This window comes from Parus major, chromosome 17, assembly GCF_001522545.3.
Source record: "Parus major isolate Abel chromosome 17, Parus_major1.1, whole genome shotgun sequence".
NCBI lineage: Eukaryota > Metazoa > Chordata > Aves > Passeriformes > Paridae > Parus > Parus major.
Window position 1 is genome coordinate 9,268,741 of NC_031785.1, and position 19,183 is coordinate 9,287,923.

At 50.4% G+C, this 19,183-nt stretch overlaps 1 protein-coding gene across 9 annotated transcripts in view; it reads right to left on the reverse strand.

Moving 5' to 3' along the window:
* Positions 1-322: 322 nt before the first annotated feature.
* Positions 323-19,183, reverse strand: part of NSMF (NMDA receptor synaptonuclear signaling and neuronal migration factor) — a 54,300-nt gene continuing 35,439 nt past the window's right edge. For 5 of the 9 annotated variants that reach the window (XM_015644748.3, XM_015644749.1, XM_015644746.1 and 2 more), the window contains 10 exons: positions 16,656-16,708; positions 14,695-14,784; positions 12,964-13,085; positions 12,034-12,117; positions 11,040-11,073; positions 10,444-10,514; positions 9,311-9,390; positions 7,672-7,774; positions 7,256-7,331; positions 4,788-5,458 (listed from right to left, as the gene is read on the reverse strand). In XM_015644748.3, the coding sequence (XP_015500234.1) occupies positions 5,361-5,458; positions 7,256-7,331; positions 7,672-7,774; positions 9,311-9,390; positions 10,444-10,514; positions 11,040-11,073; positions 12,034-12,117; positions 12,964-13,085; positions 14,695-14,784; positions 16,656-16,708 (811 nt within the window). In that variant the 3' untranslated portion in view covers positions 4,788-5,360. Of the gene's footprint in view, positions 5,459-7,255; positions 7,332-7,671; positions 7,775-9,310; positions 9,391-10,443; positions 10,515-11,039; positions 11,074-12,033; positions 12,118-12,963; positions 13,086-14,694; positions 14,785-16,655; positions 16,709-19,183 lie in introns of all 9 variants that reach the window. The other 4 variants (XM_015644753.1, XM_015644751.1, XM_015644750.1 and 1 more) reach the window with 2 other exon arrangements.

Genomic DNA, 19,183 nt, shown 5'->3' on the forward strand with positions numbered 1-19,183 from the left:
CAGTCCCTGGGGACACAGGAGCAGCCCCTGGGGACACAGGACCAGTCCCTGGGGACACAGGACCAACATGTGGCTCCAGCAGGTGTTTGGGGGTCTCTCAGCTCAGCAGTGCAGGTGGAGAGGCTCCTCCTGCTAAAGGTTTCTAGGGCACTCCTGCTGTGATTATCAGCAGGCCATTGGGATGCTGAGATAAGGAAGAATGGAATGCTGAGTAATTGTCCCCATTCTCAGAACACGGGGCAATAACCTGTGATGGGTCTTATTGTCCTTACCTGTTATTTTTATGGATACTCTAAAAGCAACACAATACTGTGAAAAATTGTTAGGTTGCATTAGTTCTTTAATATTTACTAAACATTTATGGAAAAAAGCAATGTAGTTTCTCTTCAGACAGATTCTTTACATTTAATGTCCACAATGTTTATTCCTTTCGGTCTTTACATTTCTCACACTGACTGGCAGTAAATTGGGCTGGAGTTATTTCTGAACCAAAGCTGCTGCTGGTTCCTGGTGCTTTTTGATAGATCATGCACTGCCCCAGCAAGAGGTTATTTCCCATTACCTGTGCCGATGACACAGCAGGATCACCTGGGAATAACAATGATCCCAATCAGGGTCACGGCTCTCAAACCACCCATTTACTCCCTCAGCTCCCACAGGGGAGTCAGAACCAGGCTGACTTGCCAGTAACAGTTTCCAGTTGACTTTGGCTTGTGTTTCCAGAATGAGAATTAAAAAACACGTCCGTGGAAGATGCAGAAAGCCAGGGATAGGCTGTAGTCAGTGGGACAAAATACAGGATCACAAAGTCTTTACAGATGATGTGGAAAATGGTATCACCCCTCAATAGCCCTTGGGAGGACACTGGGATCCTCGGGAAGGGCTGGCCCTAGCTCCAGGGACTGGCACAGCAAAACCCAGAGCACAGAGCAACTCAGCTTGAGCTGAGCTGAGCTTTTCCTGAGCCCACCTGGCAGCAGGGCCCGGTTCCCCGAGGAGAACACAGCCCAGCACATCCCTGGTGGAGGGTTCTGAGAGCAGCTGCCAACTGCAAGGGCCCTGGAAGGATTTTCTCACTCATACACTACCTTACCCTGGACTAAGACATTAATAATATCCAAGTGTGACTCAAACCAGCTTGTGAGAGGCTGAACATTTACAGTCAGACTGAGAGAGCCTGGAATTCCACCTCCAGCAGGATTAAGAATGGGGCCAGGACTAAGGACACGCTCCTGTTCCCAGATCCTGCCAGGCTGGCTGTTTGTAACCAGCATTTTCCATTCTTGCAGCCAACCCCACTTGTGCTGCTGAGGGTGCTGAGCCCTGCCAGCACAGCCTGGGAACAGGAACTGCCAGGCACAGGTCAGCAGGGCAGGAGCTGCAGGAGTGGATCCGTGCCAGGATCCCGAGCACTGCTCACAATTCCCTGCACACAGAGCAGGGACAGAGCCTGGGCTGAGGACAGGGGAGCACATGGACACACCACTGCAAACAGGAACCCTGTGCTGAGCTCCAGGCAGCAAGCCCAGGCTGAGGAATGAATGAATTCCTTCCTGGAGTTTCCTGCCGAGCCCCTCCACAGGCTCTGGTGGCTTCAGAGGTGGGAGCAGGTTGGGATCCCACAGCAGAGTCCTCACACGGGCAGGATGAGCTGGCTGGGTGCCTTTTACACTCAGGTGTTTTGCTGGGAGCTACGAGGATTTTTCTGCTTTTGTTTTTTTAACACAGGAAGGGATTATCTGGGAATTTGTGTTTCCCACCCCAGGTCTGGAGGTCAGCTGCAAGGGGAAGCTGGTGGCTGCAGCATGAGCAGAGGTGCAAAAAGCTTTGTTTTTACCTATTTCTACATCCCATGGGTAACTTGAATTTTCTTCCTCCCTTTCCTTCCCAGCCAAAGAAGAGGAAAAGAAAAAAGCCTCTCTGGAAGTGGCACATCCACAGAGCCTGTGATCCCCCAGGCCTCTCCAGCTGAGTGAACATCCTGGGGCCACTCCCAGCACAGAGCCAGGCTGAGGAGCAGGGCTGGGACAGCTGAGCACCTTCCTGCCACCATCCCCTCCTGGAGGTGACACTGCCAGCCCGGGCCATAACACAATTATCGCATTTAACAGCTGTGATAACACATTTACCCAGGCCAGGGCTGGGGGTCACATCCAACACTGCCTCCAGCAAGGGCAGCACAAACTCTGCTGAACAGCAATTCAAAATTAATTGGGTTTAATCTGCTTCTCTCCAAGTGAAGCAGGTGTCCCCACTCTCCTGCCCCTGCTGAAGGCATTTCCAGAGCAGCAGTTCCCTGGGACAGGAGCTGCTCACCCCTCACCCAGCCCAGGCACACGGAACTGCCACGGGCACAGGAGAGAACTGGTTTCAGACACACCCCGAGAGCAGGGTGGTGAGAGCTGAAGGAACAGGCAGGAGTGGAATTACAGATTGTCCTGTGTGCCCCAGGGCACTGCAGGCAGCCCCAGAACCTCTGGAGGATGCTGCAGGAGCACAGGGGGTGAGGAACACGCTGGGCCTTGGAGCTGTCCTGGCTGGGACCATGCTGGGCTCATCCTTTACAGGCTGGTCTGACTGAGGAAGTTCCAGGCCGTATTTTTACTTGTAAAGTTTAAATAATTGCAATTTTTATTTGCCTCTGCTGACCCCTTTCCTTTCCCAGCAGCCACCTGAAAAACTCCACCAGTGAAAAAGGGGAATAAAAGCGTTTTCCTCTGTCAGCAGTGGTTAAGTCCAAGGATGCTGCCTCACACAGGACATGAAACATCACAACTCTATTCCAGTCACAGCTCTGAGAGAATTTCATCTCTTCAGGCAAATGAATGCTACAAAGGAAAAAATATGTTCATGTCATAAACAGCACAAGCTATGAGGAATATAGATCTTTGGAGGGAAATGCATTCATCAGTTGTCAATCCCATAAACTGCACCAGAACAGTCCATAGTGTCCATTTCCACACAGAAATTACTGTACAATCTACCTTCTACTTTGCACCCCAAGTACAAGTGGTCAGTGAGGATATACAATAGTTTTACAGAGAAATCACTCAAGTGGATACATAAATGGGCCCTTTGGGGGTTAAATAAGATTTGCAATAGTTCCACAATGCTACATTCATGCTACCAAGTTCACTGAATTGGGATTTGAGAAAGGGAGAACTGTTTGCCTGTCTCCAGTTAGGAGGTGAAAGGGTCAGAAAGGGAGAGAGTTTTGTCAGCATTTTAATCCTCCCACAACCATTTCCTTCTCCAGATAACATGACTTTGTGCTTTCACTGCACCTCTGGCTCCCACCTCTCACCACAGAGCTGGTGGAAGCTCAAGTGTTAAACAGTAATTGGCATAAATTTGGGGATCTTTTTCTTTTCTATCATTTCCTTCTAGCATTTTCTTCCAAAAGCTACAGACTGGTGCCTGTTCTCCCCGTCACATCTGGCAAACCTGAGTCCAGGGATGAGATGTGGCTACCAAAGCTCCCAGCCTGGGGGAGGCAACAGCCCACACCTGTCTGTGTGGCTTTCAGTGACTTTAAACTACCTCTCTCCACCTATTCTATTCCTTTCCTTAATGTATGTACATTATTTCTTCCAAAGTTTTGCTATAAAACTGCTCTAAATGTAAAGGGTTCAGCAGTTCTAGGCAGGAGCCTGCTCCCCAAAATCACAACCACAGGTATGGCACAGGGAAAGGAGGACTCTACAGATCAGAACACCAAGTTCTCTTTGTAAGTAGTTAAAAGATTTGTACATGTATTTTCCTTCACTTCACAATCAACAAATTTGAGATACCAGAAAATCAGGAAATTAAGGTAATCCTTCCCTGTTACTTCCTTTGCTTGTAGAAGAAATAACTTGTGTCACCTCCCAGAATTGCCAATGACCTACACAGACTCTAAGCACTATTTGTCCTCTGAAAGGACAGCAGAATGTGAAAAAAGCCCCATTCCCAAAGCAGAAAAAGCACCCCCTTACCTAACCAAACAAAAATAAATAGATTCCAAAAGATACCATCAAGTATCAAGCACAGACCTGGGCTCTCAGGCTGCTCTGACAGAGCTTGGGGTTTTCTCTGTCCTACAAGGGAAGGGGCTGAGCAGCTCAGACCAAGAAACAGGTCATGGAAAAAAGGGGTGGGTTATGCACAAACAAACTGGCAATCAAGTGAACAGAGAAGAGTCAAACTCATGCTCCAAGTCTGAGCTGTGTCCCTCCAGAAGCATTTCTCCCAAATGCCTCAGTGCTCAGCCCCCTCAGAGGGGTCCCCACACAGGAAGAGAGCTCCTCTCCCAACACACAGCAAAACACTGGCATCAACAATTAATTACCATGGCTATTAATTTCTAATTCATTTTTATACCAAAGCGAACCTGACGGAGGCTTCCCAGCCAGGTCCCGTGTTTCTAACCTAAAATATTTCAGCAAAACTAAAGTTCCATAGTTTTGCAAGCAGCAAAATATAAAGTAATGAAGTTGTGGCTAACTCTAGGAGAACTATACATTCGTGAGAGCACATACAGGTAGTGCAGCACAGCTACTCTGAAAGGAACCAAACCAATGCAGCAGACATGCAAGGTCTGCTAACTTATGTTAAAACCATGTTTGCTGGTGATTAAATATGTCTACAGAAGATATATTACCGTTCTGAATATATTTTCAAGCAGACCAAAAATATCTCATCTATTGGTTATGGTGTGTTATTTTTAACTAATTAAATATCGGGAGGGATTTTACCCCCTCCCTCGCTATAAAAATTGCACTTATTTTCTATTAAACAAACAAAAAAGAAGATTTCAATTCTATATCCCAGTATATATTCACATGGAAACGGGATCATCTTGCTCTAAGCTTGCAGGAGTAGGTGTAGCAGTCCTTGCTCTCCAGGACTCCCAGCACAGAAAGTCCCACCAGGACAACCCCCTGCTCCCTCTGTGCTCTGGTGACTTCTTCACTGTAGTGCATGGGTTAAATGGGTTTGTGGTGGGTTTTTTTTGTAAGAAAACCTGAGCTTCAAAAGTCTTTAAAAGGACCTGGAATCAAATCTGGCCCATTCTGACCCAAAACAGCTCAGTTCTGCCAGGAACTCCATCCTGTTCTCGTTTCACACAGCTCCTCCCGAGGCCCCAGGGCTCGGACTGAGGCCAGCGAGGTGTCACTGTCACCCCCTTCCCTCCAGTCTCTCTTGGCCCAGGAGACTTTTCCTCCCGACACTTCCGAGGGCTCCTCCTTCCCTCCCTTTAGCACTGCTGCCTCCCGTAGGGCTGTGAAGGGCTCCCTGTGCCAATAAAAAAGTCTCTCTGCAATAAAGCATGACTTCTTGGACACTGGTGATGAGCTTCCTCTTGCAAAGTCTTCTCCAGCTCATAAAATGTCATCATAATCCAATAGTTTGGAGTGCTGGCGGGTCTTCCAGAGGCGGTAAAGGCGGAAGTCAAAGTAAGTCTCAATCATTTGCTTACCTAGAAGTGAAAGAGGCAGAGGGGTCACACCCTGAAAGGAGCACGAGGGGGAGGTGACAGAACACAGCACAAACCCCCAGGCCATTGTGGGCAGGGCACAGGGACCCATCCATGGTGACATTCATTCATGGTGACCCATCCAGCTGACACCGGGCACGTGGAGGGGCCCGTGAGAACCAAACATCTTTTCAGATCTCCTCAACCATGAACAGCTCCCTGTAATCCCTTGGCAGGGTTTGTCCCTGGGGGCAGGAACTGAGCACAAAGTCTGTCTCCAGACTTTGACCTCTCTGCTCTGAGTGCTGGGGGCAGCTGGGGGCTGGAGAGGTTCAGCCACAGTCTGCATGAGCCACAGGGACTTCAGAGGCTGTAAATAAAGAGTTAACTCCTTGTAAAGAAACACTAAAAAGAATTAACACTGAGGATTCAAATCTGAAAATACATGTTTTTTAAAATGACCAGCCCATCCCTGTCCTGCCTGTGCTCCCAGCAATGAGCTCAGCACAGAGCAGTGCCAGCTCTGCCCCCCAGCCCCTCTCACTGAAGGGGCTCTCACAGGCAGCCAGGAGGTGCATTTGAAAACACAAGGGCAAACAAACCTGCACTCAGGGCTCAAGGAGGGGATTTTCACTTGTGAGGCCTGATTAAGATTAGTTTTAGATGACTTTGCAAAGGATTACGAGGGTACACTCTTAGCACGTCCCAGACTGATCAAGGGGATCAATTCAGACGTATTCCTCAGCCCAGCCTCCTGAAAGCTCAGCTGCTTTAATGCCTGCACACAGAAGCCACTGCCTGGCCTGCTGAGCTGCCCACAAACCCAGGAATTTCCCTGCAAGCTGCTCCTGGACACATCTGAGTGTGTTTGCTCTGTGAGTCTGTGCAGGCACCGTGTGCAGCTGAACTGATCATGCACAGAGAACTGAACAGCCTGGGCTGGAGGGAGGTGTCCCTGCCCATGGACAGGCTGGAACTGGGTGATCCTAAGGTCCTTTCCAACGCAAACCAGTCTGTGACTGATTCTGTGACCCCTGAACAGCTGAGCACCAATGTGCTCAACTCCTGCACTTTCCTGAGGGTGAAGGGAAGTAAAAAAAAACCCAGCAGTGCTGAGATCAGAGCTGTGAGCAGCAGAGAAGTGCCTACAGCTGAAACCTGCATGGTTTTATCTGCCAAGAACTACAGCAAAGATAAGAGAACACGGGGAAATTCAGAATCTATCACTTGTGAAACTGCACTGTGAATTACTGACATTGACCAGTGAACAGGAAAAATCCTGTAGCTTCTTGAAATATCTTGAGCTACAAGAAAAAAAAATTAAAAAAGGGAAAAGGGCCAGACTGAGCTGTAGAATGGCTCTGATGGGGCATATCCCAGTTGTTTATTGACACAATTCACTCGGTGCCAGTGGTTTGAGCTCTGGAGAAGAGACCCCAGCATACCTGGCTACAGAAAAGGTTCTGCTCCATGTGCATTTCCCCCACAGACTCCTCATGCCCTAATAATAATGGATTCTCCTACACTCAGCCCAGAAATCTGCCTCTTTTGCATTGCCAGGATCCTGGGAGAGGCTTCTGCAGCCTCAGGCACAACAAACAGGGAATTTGAAATATGAACATATGCAGGAACTGCAAGGAGAAAGCCAGGGGCAGCAGCTGAACTACACAAGGTAAGCAAAACAAAGACCAAGGCAGGACTCAAGGGAATCAAAATTGCATTTTCAGGAAGATGTCCCCCAAAGGAGGCAGACTGGTTAGCAAGGTGTGTGTGTGTGTCTTTGTACAGGAAATAAATTACCTTGAGCTGATAGTTCAAGTGGAGACTCAAAGGCAACCCTATAAGGATTCATTAAGTTTTTCAGATTCTGAAATAGCTGAAAGGGAAACACATCAGAGTTAGCAGCTGAAAACATTTATGACTCCTGAGCAGCCAGAATTGCTCATCTTTGTTCTGGAACACCTTCCACAAATGTCCTTTAAAACATCTATCACACCAAGTGCTTTGAACAGCTCTTCTCCTCCAAGGTTTCAGATATTCGTCCTGCACATCACTAATCCTTCCTCCCCTGCCCCACAATCCAGAGGGAGGTTCTCCCACAGGACAGGACAGCAGCACATTCCCACCCAGCAGATGAGGCAGGTTCAGAGCTCCCAGTGTGACTCTGGCCTCTGTGGGCCCAGCAGACATTCCAGGGGTGACCCACAAGCTCCTACCTTCTCCCCATTGGGGTTTCCAAGAACATAGCAGCCCATGATGTGAATGATATTTGGTTCAGGATTGACTTTACTCATCAGCCGGCTCAACCTCTTCCAGAAGCTGGAAAAAACAGAACACATCATTAAAAAAAAAAAAGAAATCTTTCCTCATAGGCATGATTAATGCCAAGGGTGTGTGCACACAGCACTCAGACAGGGCCCAAGGTCTGTAGCCTGGGCAGGAAACTGCTCAGGAAGAGCCATTGGAGCTCAGACAAGGAAGAAGAGGGGCAGAGCCAGGGCCTGAGGAGCAGGTCCAAGTCATGTGGCAGAGAAAGAAGAGCAGCCCATGGAGCCAAGGGAGCTCCAAGGTGAGGAGAAGGGAGCAAAGTCCCCCAGGAGTGCTTCTGGAGTGACAGTTTTACCAAGCATCCCCTCCAGCTTCCTTTCTCCCATTTCTATCAACAGCTGCCCTTTCTGAACACAGGGGTTATCAGTGCACTGGTTCATTTCCAGGGCATGAAATCAGCAGGGAACAGCTGGAGAGATTGTTCTGAGTGAGACAACACAGCCCAGGCAGCTCCATGTCAGCCTGTGCTTGGTGCTGCTCACAGTCACCCCCTCTTGATGTGCAGTGACTGTGACCAGGAGGGGTGTGAAGCACGACCCCCCTCCCCTGGGCAGAGAGTTGGAGCAGATTTCTGGGGGGCTCTAAAGCCCAGAAATTCCTCCATGGGTGTTCCAACCAGACTGCAGCCTCAGCTTTCCTCAGCACTGCCTCCCAGGAACACACAAGCCAGGTGGAGATGTTCACTTCCAAGCTCCCAAACTTTCAGCTGTGTATTAACAGCTCTCTGCAGATCCCTGATTTATCAGCTTGGGAGCAGCTATGCCTGGGATGTGCTCAGAATCGTGGATGTGCACACGTGCTGGAGAATTCCACAGCCAGTGTTTGTGCCAGGGCATGAGACTGCTGAGCATATGTTGGTTTTAATACTCAGTTCTCATGCCAACAAAAAGTTGTGTAGGAACAGGTTGGTGTACATCCTCTCCCCCACAGCCAGGCTCTGTTAGCCAAGCAAGTTTGAGCCAGCACAAGCGAGTAGGCAGCAAAACAGGCAAAGCTTTACTCTCTGCAAGGAGCAGCAAAATTGCTCAGCACTCCCAGCTGAAGGCTGGCATGTTAGTGAAAAGCCTCCTCAGTAACAGGCTGGACTTTGAGCAGGCTTTGCAGAGACAAATTCCATTTCCCCCTGGCCAGAGTCAGCTGTGGGGGAACACTCTGGATTTCTGCCATAGTCACCAGCTTACCCAGAGACTTGAGGTTCATGTTCTCATTTCTGGTCAGCAAAGCTGTTTTTAGTAGAATAAATACTTTTATTCCCCTTCTCTTTTGACAGTCTCTATCCACAGAGACACTAAACAAACAGAAGAATAAATCCCCTGGTGACAGGGCTGCAGCACTCCAGGGACAAGCTCAGCTCTGCCACCTTTGCTGCTGCCCCTGAATGAGCTGTGAGCTGCTATTCAGTGCCTCCTCATCCCCTGACCAATCCACCCCAGCTGCCTTCACTTCTGCTCCACCACGTGCTGGAAATGATGAGCAAACCCAGCAGAAACCCCCTGAGCAAGCCCAGAACACATCACAGCCACTCACAGGATCAGATCTTCCTCCTTCTCCACTTTGGCAAAAGTGGCGACTTTGTTCTTTAACAAGTACAAGTGCCCGGGGCCTCCCTGCAAGAGACAGACAGACAGACAGATGGAAACCCCTTTGCCCAGGCCCTGAGGAAACAAAGCCTGGATGTGTTTCCTGTCCTGCCCAGCCCTTCCCAGAAGTGCCACAAGGGAGCAGGGCAGCCCTGCACTGCGGGCACGCTCAGGGAACAGCCACACACCGGCTGGGGCTGGCATTCTCTGGGTTTTGCTGCTCTCTGCCCACATCACTCTAGAAAGGCACAAGAATAGATTAAAAACGCCACTGTGGGTGGCTGGAGAGTAACAGGGGAAGACAAGAAAGTCCCTGTCACTTGGGGATGCTGGGGGTGGGCAGAGGAGAAGCTGAGCATGGCAGGGACAGCAGGCAAGGGCTGGCACTGCAGAGGAATTGCTCTTGGGCAGCAGGAGGCATGAACAGATTGACACAACACCAGCAACATTAAAAGTCACAATCTCCAGGTCAGTGTGTGCTGCAAAGCTGCTCCTCTGCAGCACTGGGCACATGGAGGGAGTCAAGTCAGGTCACCTCCCTCACTTCTCAAGTGAGGAAGTGCTGGGGAAGTCCACAGCTGACCAAGAGGAACTGCAAACTTGGGAAGGAAATCCCCAGCAACCCCCAAATCCAGCAGGGCCTGGATTGTCCCACCACAGCTCCAGCCTGACCCTTCTCCTGCATCCTCTGGCCTCCAGCTCCCAGCTGAGCCATCAGCCACAGCACACTCCACTGTCACTGTCACACTGAAGCCAGATGGAAACCATAACTATGACCCTGCAAGTGCTTGTTCCTGTCACTGGAATTCTTTCTAGGTCAGTGCTGACACTGCTTTTTCTGGAGTTCCTTGAGAGAATCAGCCCAGCTCTTGACTTGGCCTCACTAAATCAGATTTGATTTCCTGCTGTCAAAGCAACTTGAGACTGCTCCAGGTCTGGGAAATGGGAAGTGAAAGCTGTGCCTTGGCAGCGATTTTAATAGAAGCTGACTTTGGAATATTGGTTCCTCTATGTCACTTTCCCCGTAGAAAAAGACAAATTTGTAACAAATCACCCAAGTGTTTAACAACTTTCATGTACCTGGCAAAATATCAGCATCTTCCAGATTTTGCAGCCTTTCCGATAAATGTTAAGTTTCTTCTCTATTTCCTCTAAAAAAAGAAAAAGAAAAAGATGAACCAAGGACAAATCTCAAAATTAATCTTATTTCTTTCTTTACACTTGTTCCTGAGGGCAGGAAGCTGAGCTGGCAGGGGTGCTCAGAACATGCCCAGGATGCTGTGGGAAGCAGGAAATGTCAGCAGGTGACAGGGCAGAGAAGGGATGGAACAGCACCAGACACTGCTCTGCAGTGACCACAGCTCTGGAGCAGCCCCAGCCATCCTGGCCCTCTGTCACTGCTCCCACTCCCCACCACAGGTACAATGAACAATGCTGCTCTGTGCCTCAGTTTCCCTGCCATAAACCATGAGTTTAACACAGAAAAGAGGCCACAGAAGTGAATGTTTATTACAGCAGCATATCCAAGAGCAGCTGACTGACTGCCAGGGGTCACTGGGGTGAAAAAAACACCTCTGTGAGTGGCAGCTGAAGCACAGGGCAGCTGAGTGACTTAAATATTGATGGTTACATTTGCAATGGGCAGGAGATGAAAAGAGGAGATAACATTCACATACCCAGGATGTCATCAAAGGTGGCGTGTTCGTGGTCCTGGAAACCAAGACAAAAGACAGATAAAGGTTCAGTGTCAGCCCACCAGCTCCTTAATAATCACACATTTCCATTCCAAGGAGAACATTTACACCAACTGATGGTTGCTGGTCACAGCAGCAGTAGCCCTCACCCTAAATCACATTTCAGCACAGAAGCTGAAGACTGAACAGTCCATGAAGATCAAATCCACCTGAAGGCTTGAAGCTGAAGCCTGCAGACATGTCCAAAGCACAGATTGTCCCTCAGATGCAGTCAACACCAGCAATGCCTATTTGGGCCATGTTTTGCAGCCACTCTCTGGCTTTACCCCTGTCCAAGCTGGCTGACAAACACACAGCTGCCTCTGCCACAGCAGGGTCATCAGGACAACTGAACAATCCTCCAAGGAAGAGAGGCAAGAGCAGCAAGGCTAAACCCCAGCAGCACTGCCTGCTGCACACTGACACTGGCCTTGCTGGGCTCTCAGTCCCACCTTCCCCTGCAAATTAAGTGATTAGGAAAAAGAAACCCATGACTCCTCACTGCTGTTTCAGACATCTGCTCAGGCCAGACTCCCAGTGCCAAGTCAGAGTTAAATTAATGACTGACAGGGATGCCCCACTGCACGTGGGGTGATGGGGCTGGTGCCTCACTGCTGAGCTCCGAGGTGCTGCTTATCCCCAGCATGAGCATAAGGAGGAGCCCTAAGCCTGGCAATGCCTGCCCTGCCTTCCCTTGATAATCCTCCCACACAGCTCCTGGAGCTCATGTGTGCCATTTCCACCCCACCTGACTCTTCCACCTAGACCTGAGCCCCCACAAAGCCACCCCAGACCCCAAAGCTGGGTTCAATCCACCCCCAGCCCCTTCCTGACAGCTCTTCCAAATCACATCAGTGTTTTGTCACCCTACCAGGAACTAGGGAAATAAAAAAGTCTCTAGATGACTCCTCAGGCACAGTAGAAGTGATTTACTTACGTAGAGGATGGGGATGATGGAGGGGTCGTCCCTGCGGATAATTGTTGGGACATACTCTGCTTTGGGGACCTTGGAAGAAATGAGCTGCAAAGGGGAAAAAGGTGCAACAGCATGAGGAGAAGGCAGTAAAGTCTGGACAGAAGCACAAAGGCCATAAAACAGTGTCCTGTTCAGCTGTTTTCAGGTGTTCAGTGTTGTCAGGTAGCAGCTAACCCAGTCTATCCATATCCCAAGGGAAGTTTTCCAGTCCAGAGCACCCCCAGGCCTGCCAAGTGTCCCTGTCACCATCTCCTTGACCCCCAACACATGAGCACACAGCTCTGCCCTCAGGCTGCACTGTTCTCCCCTTTTCCAGAACAGTCTGGAAAGGGGAGACTGGGGTGCACAGAGGATGGAGCAGCACCACCATGGATGGCTGTGTTCCAGCAAGGATCACTCCTGCCAAACCTCCTTTCAGCTGTAGGGAGTGTTCAGTGTCTGGTGGGACCTGCACATGGCCCAGCCCAGGGCTGGCACTGCAGCAGGCACAGCAGGCACAGGGCTGCAGGTGTCAGACAGTGCCTGACAAGTCTGGCTGAACCCTCAGCTGGCTCCAGCAGCACCAGAGCCTGAGCTCTGCTGTGATTCCAGGCCCCTCAGTTCCTCACTGTGGGAGCAGAGCTGGCACTGGTGCCCAGGTCTCTGTTTTCAGGGTTAATAAACCTCAGGCTGACTTGGTTCTGTGTTGGTGTCAGTCCTGCTCTGTCCTTCTAGCTTTGTTTCAACGCATTACCCCCAGCAATAACAGATGTGAACCCTGTCAAGCCTTGGTTCATCTCTGAGTGACCCTCACAGCCACCTGAGGCAGTGCCTGTACATCAGACTTCCCAGGAAGATCCTGAACCTGGCAGCACTGAAAGGACAGGCAGAGCATGAGCTGCAAACTCTCACCATTATTTTTGGTGGAATAAAGTCTTCTCCGTCACATGCCATGGCTTCAAGTTCCTTTTCTGCTTCCCAGTTCAAGTCAAAGTCACCATCCAGAGTCCCGCAGGAATCCTGAAGGTCATGGCCTGCCAGAACACAGGGAGCATTACAAGGGCAGAACAGCCCTCCCCACTCCATCCTGCCTTGGCAGCTTCTTCACAAGAGGTGCCACGACACTCGTGCCCTCGTGTCACCCACAGAGTGACAGACACCACTCTGGGACTGGTGTCTTCAAACAGACAAACATGTAACAAATGAAGAGTGCACAGAGAGCTCACACCACGTGTCACAGAACTTCATCACTCTCGCAGTCACCAAGCTTGGTTTTCAAATGCTAAGTCACAACAGTCACCCTGTCACTCCAGAAATGGGGAAGGAGACAGAACACAGACAGACTCTCTACACTTCAGCACTGCCAGGCTGATAAGCAAAAGTCCAAAGACTTCAAAGCTGATCTTCTTGTAGTAATTACTGCTCTGACTACATCTTTTGAGGGATTATAAAGAAAATCTGCCTTGTTGGTCAGAGTGATCCTGGCAGAGAAGTCTTAGAGCGTGCGTGAGGACAGCTGCAACAAACACAGTCATATTGCAACAGTAGACTTGAACTTGCTCTCCAAATCGACCTTACCTGTTGGCCTTCAGTGCTCCTGGGGAAAAAAACATCTGGAAGGAATATAATTGACCATTAAACGTTAAAAACAGAGATGGTTGCCGGACTGAGGAAAGAGAACCGAGGTGCCACTGTTTGTGCCTTTGGGAATGTCCGAGTGTCGCTGGGCAGTGCCCGGAGCCTGTGTGAACCACAGCTTTTCCATGGCTTTTCCATGGCTTTTCCATGGCTTTTCCATCCACCTCCGGGTAGCTGAGGAGTCAGACTGCCAAACAACAGGGTCATGTTTTGAACCTGGCCTTTCATACACCTCCCCCTGCAGCCTGGGTCTTCTACACCTAGCAGGGCCAGATCTCACGCTTACCTGGTAGATCAGATCATTTCATTAGTGAAATTCACCTCAACATGGGCAAACTCATATCCACCAAGCTCCTGCCTACAGGCTTGCAATAAAATCTGTGTAAAACAGCCATTCCCTTTGTAAGAATACAGTGGGAAGATGCTGGCATTCCTTCCTGTAAATGAACACAACAGCATCTCAGTCCCCTCAAGCAGAACATGGCAGCATTACTGGGGATTCCCAGAGGGATTCCTGGCAGCCCAAATGAAGATCAGATTGCCCCAAGCTATCACCTGTGCTGGAAATCAAATCCATCTCATCAGCTGTGCTCTTGAGCTATTCCAGGCTAGGAAAGAGCCCAGAAGGGGCTCCTGCATGGGAAGCCACGTTAGCCCCACTGTGGTGAAGACAGCTTTGGACTGGTGAGCTTCCAGAGAGGTTTTGGTGCCAAGAGGATAAGGGATGATGGGAACAGAGGGTTGTAAGAGAGCTGTACCACTGGGTACCCTTTGGCAACTGCTCAATAACCTGAGGTTGGATGAGTGGTGCTCCACAAATAAATACAGGTACACACAGATGAACAGGTACATACACCTGGAGCGCTACCTGCTCCGATCTCAGGAAACTAAAAAAGGATCACAGACAGGACAGAAGGGCACAGAGGAGTTACTCCAGTGGGACTCCAGTCAACAGCTGCTGGAGGGTTTGCCCACAGGAGGAAGCTCAAAGGACTCAGAACTCACTTTCTCGAGAGTCATGGAAGGAATCAGCTTTGATGGGAGTCGGGTCACTCCAGGACCTGCTGAAGCTCCTCTCACGCCGTTCGGCAAATGCTAAAGGATAAAACCAGAGCACGACATTAACAGATCCCAAAGCACCTCTGCTGCTGCCAGCAAACAAATCATCCAGCAGATTGCCACCAAAGCCACACATCACAGACTCCCCTGGGCTGGTCCTTCCACTTGCCAAACGTGAGTCCTTTCCACACAGCAGAGACAAAGTGCCCACTTGTGCACAGGATGGGATGTGGAACACAGAAAAAGGACAACACTTGATGGTCTCTCCTCAAATGCACACAGCTCAAACCTCAAATTAACCAAGTCCCAGTGTAAGTGCTCAGACTCCAAGGCCTCACAGAAACACACACTGCAAAGCTAATGACAGCTAATGGCCAGAAGAAGGCTGTAGCTCTCCAGTCAGTTCTCCCTTCATGTTCTACTGGCACCCCAGTCAGAGCTGGACTGAACAGCAGGGAGGGGATGTCTCTGTCTCCTGCTTTCTACATTTTGTTGCAAAAGAGGAAATCCTTCAGCCTTTGCTTGCCTGCACTCTTGTGAACACTACTCTTGGCTTTTTTTCCTCCCAAGGAGTGCTGTATTGTTTGCACGGGCATTTCCCAAGCACAATCCAGGGAGCTTGGCTCAGACGGCTGCACCGCAGGCAAATTCCTGGGAACTGGCAACCACCACGTCTGACTTGGCAAGCTCATGTGAGAGCCATTATGCCGGGATTAACAGCCACTTATGGGCACTAATACCTATTTCTGGTGGCAGACAGAGTGTGCAGCAGGGAACTGAGTAACAACAGCACAGGATTTCACTGCGGATCAGCATCACAAGAGCAGCCTGTCCCCTGCTGAAGTATGGCCAGGGTGGGTGTCTGGGGAATCAAACCAGGTCTTCAGTTCTTCAGGTGATTTCCATCCTCAGCTTTCTGTTAAACCCAGGCATTTAGCTACTGTGCACAGAAAGAAAGCTTTGAAAACATGACCCAAGAGTTCCTGAGGCAGAGGCACGCCTGAGTTTCCCGGAGGTGAGCCCTGTCCACGTCAGGCATTGCTAAATCAGATGCCAATGAAGACTCTGGAAAGGGCAAAGCTCTTTGCTGATCACTTCCCACAGCATATGAGAAAGGAAAGAATGCAAATTGAACTCGGCAGTGCTTTGCTGTGGGCACTCTGTACATGATGCCTGGCCAAGGGGTGGGAAGAACAAGATGCTTTCTCTTCTGGAGCAATCCTCAGCTCCCAGGAGCAGGTTACACCACTTTCACAGCACTAAGGGAGCTGCCCAGCCAAGTTTTGGGGGATTATTGCCTTCCCCACAGAAAGGGAACTGCCATTTTGCAGAGCTAAGAGGTGATTTCTTCCCCCAAGAGGCATAACACTCCCTGATTTGCCCCTTGCTTCAATCTCTTCTCTGATCATCTTCTTTTTCCTTGTACCATCATCTCAGTTCCCACCAGGCTCTCCCTCAGATCCTGCTGTGGAGATGGCAGTGGGACAGGGGAGGAGGGGACAGCCAGCAGGCACATGGAGCCACAGCTGGTCACAGCTGCAGAGAGAGGCCAGGCAGCTCTGCTGGACTCCCAGCTTGGGTTCTCCTCACTGCCCTCCACACCAGTGACCACCAAAATCCAGAAGGGGACAAGGATGCTGCAGCTTTCCTTCCATGCCTTGCACAGAGATGTCCAACAGCCATGGCAGAGGGTCCTTGGGAACAGCCTCCAGGCTGCTGCAGGCATCCACACGTCCTGGACACGTGCAACCACCTGGCCTACTTGTTCGTAGGTTAAAATGGCACCAACAGGTCAAATCCTCTCCCCAGCCCAAAGCCAGGTCCTTTCAACCCACATTTGCATGTGACAGAATTCCCAGGAACCCCACAAAGCCCAACTCCAGCCACACTTCCAGGTGCTCACTTACTTTGTGCTTTAACCCTTCGGCTCCCCACCATGCGGAGGTGCTTCCGAAAATTCCTGAAAGAAAGGCCAAACACAACCTTTGAGAAAAGTGACATGAAGCAACACCTGGGCCCAGAACTGTGAAAACAGGGAGGAAAAAAATAAAATGGGGATGATGGTTATTTCCTTCTGGGCATTCCAAAGCTGGAGGCCAGGTCCCCAGCCTGCAGGGATTTAGTGCTGGGGGTGGTGATGTTTGTTGAGTGGGGCTGTTCTGAGCTCCCTGGCCTGGTGCTACAGGGCAAGTGGGGTCCCACAGGGCAGCCCCCTGCTCATGGCTGCTTTCCCTTTTCTCTGGTTCAGCTTTACCTGTGCTGTATTTGCTGAGGACACCCACTGCCCGTGCTGGCAGTGTTCTCTCTTTTCCTGGGAAAGAGCAGCAAGTGCTCCCCTCTCTCCAGCAGGAACGGGGGGTGCCCAGGCTCTGCACACACCACACTTGTGGCTGTGCTCATTCCCAAACACAGCAGCTCCTAAAACCCCTCCAGTGCTGTTGGTAACCGTGCAGCCCGTGCTGCCCTCCAGGCAGAGCTGGGGAGCACCAAAGCAGGTTCTCCCTCCTTGCACAGCAGAGCTCAGTGATGCTGCCTGTCCCCACGGGCCTGCTCTCCCCGTGGGCTGCCCTGCCCTGGCCTCACAGGCAGGTCCAGAGGGGCTGCACAGCACACAGCCCCAGGGGAAAGCCCTGGGGAGCAGCTACAGCCCAGAGTCAGGTCTGTGTGAGACAGAATGTCCTGGCCACTCCTGAGAGGCCATGGCAAAGGGACTCTGTCCAGCCCCTCTGAGTGCAAGGGACCAGTTTCTCTTAGCTTTTCATCACTCACAAGGCAGGAACGGGACAGAAACAAACAGGACACCAGAAGAGACAGGGAGGAGCAGCATCAAGAGCAGTGTCACCTGTCCATAAACCCTATTTAGCACCCGTGGCTTCACCCACAGTGCAGCCCCAGGATGACAGAGAGCCCATGCACTGGGCACCCTGCAGTGGGGGAGTCTCCCTGGATTCCTTGTGCCCCCCAACACACAGGGCAAACACCAGGAAACACACACCACAGCTGGTGAAAGGGGTAAGTCACGAGTTGTCTGGCTCACACACAGGTTAGTGGAATGAGTAAGGACATGGTACAACCATGCAGATGTTTTAGCAAACTGATTGGACCAAAAAACACTTCCAGCACTGACAAGAAGTTGTTCAGAGAAACTCAGAAACATCTGCTCCTGTCCAGGAGATCCACACAAGCACAGAACTCATGGGAGAGCACTTCACCCATGTCACCTCATGCACTTCCCCTCTTTGGCCTGGGATCCCTTGCTGTCATCAGGCTCCAAATTCAGCAAGAAGCAAAACCAGCAGCTGGAGCAGCATTATTCCATGCCAAACTTCTGTCTGTGCTTGGGCTATTAATGTTTCCCAAATATTTATTTTGTCTCTGCTTGGGTACATGAAGATTCAGTGCTGTGGATCAGACAAGTGCCCCTTTAGACAAATCCCTGGCCTGGCTCTTTGTACAAAGCCTTCAGGAGTGCACCACCACTGACAACTGGGTCTGTCTTACAGTGCATTAGATTAAAATACAAACAAATACAACATTTTAAGGGAACCAGGACTGTTCTTTACACAAAAATGTCTTAGATATATATTATATGGAAATCTTTGTGGTCTGTTGTGAGGCTGAGATCATACCAGAAACTGAGCACCAATGTTAATTGCTCAAGGCCACTGTCACATCCTTTAGGCTTTTGGCATTTGGATTAAAACCCATTTTCTGTTAAATGTCCTCTCCACAGAGGAGTTTCTTCAGACCCTGGGGGAAGAGGGGCAAAACAGCCTTTGCCATGGAAGGAGGTTGCTGCCTGGTCAGTTTGGGCTCTCCCATGAGAGACCTAAATACCATCTCCTAAACACCACTGAGAGCAGCTCCAAGGAGAATCCAGCTGTTGAAGGTGAACCACTGCACTAAATACAGAATGGGACAAAAGCCTTTTGCTCCATCTCTCTCCTTCTAGAAAAAACAGCACTTTGGAAGAGCAGAGCAAGTCTGGGACAGCCTCCTAACGTGGCCACACTGAACATCTAGGTCCTCCTGAGGGCTTCTTGCCTCCTCTGTGCCTGCACATCAGCACGACAGGACTGGCCCTGGGAAAGCTGCAACCAGCTCTGTCAGGCTCCCCAAAACTTCCCAGCCTTCCTGCCTGCCTCCTGCACCTGTGACACTTGATCCCTTCTGAGATCCCTCCATCCATGGTGACACAACCAGAATCCCGCCAGTTTCAGCGATGAAATGTCAACATCACTCCCTTTTCTCCTCCGGTGTGCCTCATGGTCTGCAGGGCCCCCTGGCACCTCCAGGGTATCCATCCCAGCCACAGGGGCTCCAAGACACTGCAGCCCCACTCCAGCTCTGCCTGCAGTGGGTCACCAGACTCTGCCCAGCCTTTTCACCACCCCAACTCCTGGCAGCACCTCTCACACTCCCCTTTCTGGCTGCT